General features: G+C 56.9%; 1 protein-coding gene across 2 annotated transcripts in view; it reads right to left on the bottom strand.

Annotated features, from left to right (window-relative positions):
• The window catches only part of LOC103276855 (sprouty-related, EVH1 domain-containing protein 3-like), a 16,944-nt gene extending 12,479 nt beyond the window's left edge, over nucleotides 1-4,465 (bottom strand). The window contains exons 1-4 of one of the 2 annotated variants that reach the window (XM_008074300.1): nucleotides 4,395-4,465; nucleotides 4,085-4,172; nucleotides 2,556-2,724; nucleotides 2,384-2,460 (exon numbers count right to left, since the gene is read on the bottom strand). In XM_008074300.1, coding sequence (XP_008072491.1) covers nucleotides 2,384-2,460; nucleotides 2,556-2,724; nucleotides 4,085-4,172; nucleotides 4,395-4,405 — 345 coding nt within the window. In that variant the 5' untranslated portion in view covers nucleotides 4,406-4,465. Of the gene's footprint in view, nucleotides 1-2,383; nucleotides 2,461-2,555; nucleotides 2,725-3,991; nucleotides 4,173-4,394 lie in introns of both variants that reach the window. The other variant, XM_008074299.1, reaches the window with a different exon arrangement.
• Between the last annotated feature and the right edge of the window lie 1,094 nt (nucleotides 4,466-5,559).

The following is a 5,559-nucleotide window of genomic DNA, read 5'->3' on the forward strand; positions in this document are numbered from 1 at the left end:
GCCCTGAGCGCGGGGACCTCCCCGCACAGCCGGCGCCCTCACCCAGACCCCCTGCCATCGAGAGCCAGGGCTCTGTGGCCGGGCAGGCCTGGGTTCAAACCCCGGCTCTGCCACTGACTGGTCGTGTGACCTGCAGCAAGTGAGCTCACCCCTCCGAGCCTCAGTTTCCGTCTCTGTAAAATGGGGATCCTAATAGTACCTATTCACAAGGATGTGGTTGGGACCCACCACGAGGGCCGTAGCAGAGGCCTGAAGCACCGGAAGAGCTGGACGTGGTTATACGGGGCCTCTCCTGGTCTCCCACCAGTTCGCCCCCCTGCACATCAGTCTCCCTTCTCAGAAGCCTCTCCCTGGCCAGCCGGCCACCTTCTTGCCTCACGCCCACCACTGAATCCTTACAGGGGCAGTTCGCCCACCTGGAGCACTCTCCTCCCCATCCAAGCCAGGCTCTGTCCTGAAACTAGTCGAAATAACCACCCCTCAGACCCTCCGATCTTTTCTGTAACTTGGGCATCATTCCCACCTCACCTGTTCTCGACGTCAGTACACATTCATTGAGCACTCCACAACATGCCAGACTCACATTGTGAGGGTTGGACGTGGAGCATGGGCCGTGAGCACCTTTCCCAAGCAAGGGCTTGATGGATGGGGATTGTCTGTGTGACTGCTGCAGCTCCACCTCCATGTCCCATGACCCTGGAACCCCCCGCTTTTCTGCCCAGGGAATCAGTTTGCTCCTCCAGGTGTTCTCAGCAGTTCCCACTGTTTCCAGCAAGTGCCAAATTGCAACTGACATGATATGCATTCATTCATTCATTCAATTTACTCACCATGGCTTTACTGAGCACTTACTGTGTGCCAGGCACTGGAGATGTAGCAAGAAATCAACAAAAGATCCTTGGCAGCCGGGTGAGTGGCTCATGCCTGTAATCCCAGCACTTTGGGAGGCAGAGGCAAGAGGCCTGCCAGGGGTTTGAGACCAGCCTGGGCAACTTGGCAAGACCTCATCTCTACAATACATCAAAAAATTAGCCGGGCATGGTGGTGTGCACCTGTGCTTCCAGCTACTTGGAAGGCTGAGGTGGAAGGATCACCTGAGCCCAGCAGGTTGAGGCTGTGGGGGCTGTGAGTGTGCCCCTACACTGCAGTCCAGGTGCCAGAGTGAGACTTCTACTCAAAAAAAAAAAGATCCTTGCCTTCCTGGAGCCAGCATTCTAGCAGGGAGATAAATAGTAAACTAGTAGATAAGAAAACTGTCTTTTCAAAAAGGAAATATTTTAGAAGATGGGGGAAAAGGTAGAACCAGACAAGAGGCATTGGGAGAGAGCAATTTTATTTTATTATTTTGTGCAGAGACAAGGTCTCTTGCTATGTTGCCCAGGCAGGTCTGGAACTCCTGGCCTCCAGATGTTCTCCCACCTTGGCCTCCCAAAGTGCTGTGATTACAGGCATGAGTCATCATACCCAGTCTGAAATTTTAAATAGAATATTTAAGTTTAAGTACTCAGGGAGGATCTTGCTAAGAAGGTGATATTTGTGTAAAGCGCTGAAAGAAATAAGGGAATGAACCCTATGGAAATCGGGGAAGAGTATTCTAGACAACAGCCAGTGCAAAGGCCCTGAGACAGGAATGTGCCTGCCCTGTTGGCATAGGAATGAGGAGGCCAGTGTGCCTGGAGCAGAGTAAGCGAGGGGGAGAGAAACACAGGGCCAGATGGTGTGGGATCTTGTGTGCCACCGTAAGGACTTTGTCCTTTACCTGAGTGAGATGGAGCTGTGGGCGGGTACGGAGGAGGGGAGGGGCACGGTCTGACTCAGCTGTCAACAGGGTCCCTCTGGCTGTGTGTCAGGAACAGACAGGAGAGGACAGCAGGGAGAGAGTTGACAACGAGCAGCTGTAGAAATGGCTCAGTCAGGGATGATGGTTGGCGGCAGATTCTGACAGTTTTGAAAGTAGACCCAACATTTGCTGACAGATTAGATGAGAAGCATAAAAAATAACAGGAGTGAAGGATGACTCCAAGGTTTATACCTGAGCGACAGGAAACATGGAGTTGTCATTAATGTGCTCATTTATCTGCTTTTAGTATTTATTCATGGATGCTTCATGACGAAAGGGACTTTCTGTCTGCTGATGTGACCCATGCCTAAAATGCAACTTGGTACACAGAAGGTGCTCAGTAAGTACCCTTGAATAAATGTGCATATCATGACAGGACAGAAACACTAGAATAATTGGGATTGAATTGACATGAATAGTTTGGGCCCAATTTTGTGTCCCTAGCATGTGGCATGGTGCCCGCTACACAGGAGGTGCTCAAGAATGTTGCAGAATAGAAACAAAACCCCTGCCCTCCCAGCAGAGAGGCATCTGGAGACTCACCGTCAGAGGGCAGGGGGTCTCTGCGGTGTCCTGGGAAGGGGAGGAGGAGGAGGAGGAAGAGGAGGGGGTAAGTGAGCCTGAGGCAGGGAGAGAGGCAGAGAGTGAGTGTCTTGGGCCCAGTGTCTCTGGCCACTCCACCCTCGCCCCCGGTGCCCGCACCCACGAGGCTCACCTCGACCCAGCGCGGCCAGCGCAGCCAGCAGGCTCTTCTGGAACTCATCGGCCTCTGCAGGACTCTGAAACGTCAGCCCAAACTTGCAGTCGCCCAGGCTCCAGTGGTGAAAGATGGGGTTCACCTTGTTGTAAACCAAGCCTGGCTTCAGGGTACACTCCAAGGTCGTCTGAGGGGCAGGAGCAGGGAGGGTCAGACACCCTCACCCAGCCATGCCTGTGACCTTCCCTCTATCCCTGGCGCCTCTGCACACTCCAGCATCCCACAAACCTCACTTCCCAATCCTGGGTGTACCCCTGAATCCTGACTGACACCCCAATTCAACTCCCCAGTTTTACTGAGCACACCTCTGAAACGCCAGTATTTTTCCCAACCCTTTGATTCCTATGTTTTCCTAATACCCTCCTCTGATAACTCAGTGGGAACCTCACATCTTATTGACTGTCTCAAAAATTGTTTACCCCTTTTCCATAACCCATCATCTCCTCTTCTAGTTCAACAGTACTCCCCCAAGCGTGATTGAACATCTCCAAATATTACTGTTAGTCCTCTTCTGAAGTCCCAATAATCTCTGGAAACTTCACCCCCAAATATTCTTTTTCTTGGAGGGAGAGTCTCCGTATGTTGTCCAGGCTAGTGTTGAATTTCTGGGTTCAAGAGATCCTCCTGCCTCAGCCTCGTGAGTAGCTGATATTACAGGCTCCCTACTGGGCCCAGCACTTACCCCAAAATCTTACTAAATGTCCATAGATTCCCCCTCAGATGCTCCTCAACACCCTAGATGTTCCTTCAACTAGCCTACCCCGACATCACACCATTTCAAATCTCTCCACGTCATCCTTCCTGCTCCTAAACAAAACCCTCCCCTCAAGCCTTTCCAAATAATCCAGATCTGTCTACTACATTCCAGCTGACACTTCAACACTGTTCTCCAAATTGTGCCAGACAGCCCAATTATTCCTGACGACCCCACGTATAGAATAGTCAACTGTACTGGACGCTTCCAAATGGACCCCACCAAATGCTTCCATATACTTAGGGCAGACGGGGCCGGTTGGTATAGGGCCTGGTGGTGAGGATCTCTGAGCAAGATGGAGCCACGGGAGCAGAGCAGGGAGGGACATGGTCTGAGTCGGGTGTAGGCAGTGCCCCCTGTGGAACAGATGGGGTTGGAGCGGGAAGCAGGGTCGGGAGACCAACGAGGAGGCTGCTGTGGCCGTCCAGAGGGAGATGGCCTCGTTCGGGACCTGGCTAATGCCCCAAGTATTCCTGAAATCCCCGACTCTCATCCATAAGCCAGATATTCACTTCCAAACTCCCTCCACACCCCAGTCCGATTCCTGGGCTCGGAGACAACCTGGCCTCGCCTCTGCACACCCAGCCCCGGTCCCGGCCTCCCCAGGGCCCACCCTGCCCCACGCCCCGGGGTGGCTCACTTTCTGGTCCCGGAGGCGCTCCCCGTGGATGACGAAGTGCCCCTGGCGGGCCCCCCCCTCGGGCCTGGCCCCTCGGACCCGACACACGCTCACCTGGCTGAGGCCCCCGCCCCCCACAGGCAGCCAGCCCCCACTGGAGTCATCTCGGGCCATCACCACAGCTCGGACCCGAACCATGTACCTGGAGGAGGGGGTGGGGGACAGGGACGACACGGCCGGTCAACTCGGATTCCGCTCTCCCACGGAAGGCTCCCCGTCCTCACCTCCCTCCATCTTCCTCTCACATCTGGGCCCACCGCTGCCCACGTCCACCTTCTCCCACAGGGCCGCTGGCTTCCCCATGCCCTCCCGCTCCTGCCATGCCCGCCTCCTGCCCCAGGTCTGTCCTTTCCTCCACACTCACCTTTCGCCCATCTTTTCATCCCCACCCGCACAGCCTTGGCTCCACTTCCCCTCCCCCTCCGGCTCATCCCCTATCAACCCCGGCTCCTTCTCTCTCTCGGCACATACCCACAGCCCCACCCAGCGTTCCCCCTCACAGCTGGGTGCCTGCGCATATGTATTTTCTCTGGGCCCATCAACTCGGCTCCAGGTCTCCCAACACTACCTCCGCACCCTGTCGCCCAGGCCACAGGCCGGGTGACAAGCCCAGGCTCCTTTCCCCTCACCCCTTCCCGGATTTATGAATGAGACCGGATGCAAAGCTCCCTGAGTCACCCAGCAACGGGAGACGGGCAGGGAACAGGGAGAGAACCAGCAATGGCCAGACAGCGAGGCCGAGAGGGAGAGGGGAGAGGGAGATGCAGTCAGAGAAAGTCAGAAACGGGCGACCGAAGACACATCCAGAGAGCATTTCATTCACAAAAATCAAGCTGCTCCCTCAGGCCTCAACCGAGGGAAGCCAAACGGGAGATGGGGGGGGTGTTCCGCCCACCCCCCACCCCTCCGGCCCCAGCATCCTTCCGAGCCATCTTACCCCGCCCCCCAGCTCGGGGAACGTAGCCCTCCGCCCAGTAACCGGGATCGCGTCCAGCCCCTCACGGCCACCCAGTCCAGGGACCCCGGCGTCCCAACCTCGGGGACGCAGGAGACCTCTAGCCCCCTCCCCCACCTGCAGGCTCCCGGGCTTCCCCAGCCCTTCGGAAGGGGAAGGGGCGGCCGCAGCGCCCCCAGCCCCCTTTTCTCAATGGGATGGGATTTTGTGAATGAGCAATCACGTGACGCTGCTTCCTTTGTCCGCCCGCCTCCCCCGACAACAGGTGAAGCAGGGAGAGGGCAGGGGTCCCCCCCCGGGCCTAGCAGGCAGGGGGCACCGGACCCCAGGGTGTCCGGCGCTCCCCACACGTCCGTGTGCTCGGGGGAGTGGTCCGCAGACTTCCTCAATGGTGAGGGTCCAGGACGGAATTTTGTGAATGGGGAGTCCTCGCAGGAAGTCCAGGCCCCCCCAAATGGAGACTGCTGCCCCAAATGGCTGCCGCGCAGCCCGGGGGTCTCACTCGCCCGTCCTCCCGGCCGGGGCCGAGGGGCGCCCGGCGGGCAGGAGGCGCAGCACGGTCCCAGCCGCCCCC

This window comes from Carlito syrichta, unplaced genomic scaffold (assembly GCF_000164805.1).
Source record: "Carlito syrichta isolate Samal-C Ts95f unplaced genomic scaffold, Tarsius_syrichta-2.0.1 Scaffold316389, whole genome shotgun sequence".
Classification (NCBI taxonomy): domain Eukaryota; kingdom Metazoa; phylum Chordata; class Mammalia; order Primates; family Tarsiidae; genus Carlito; species Carlito syrichta.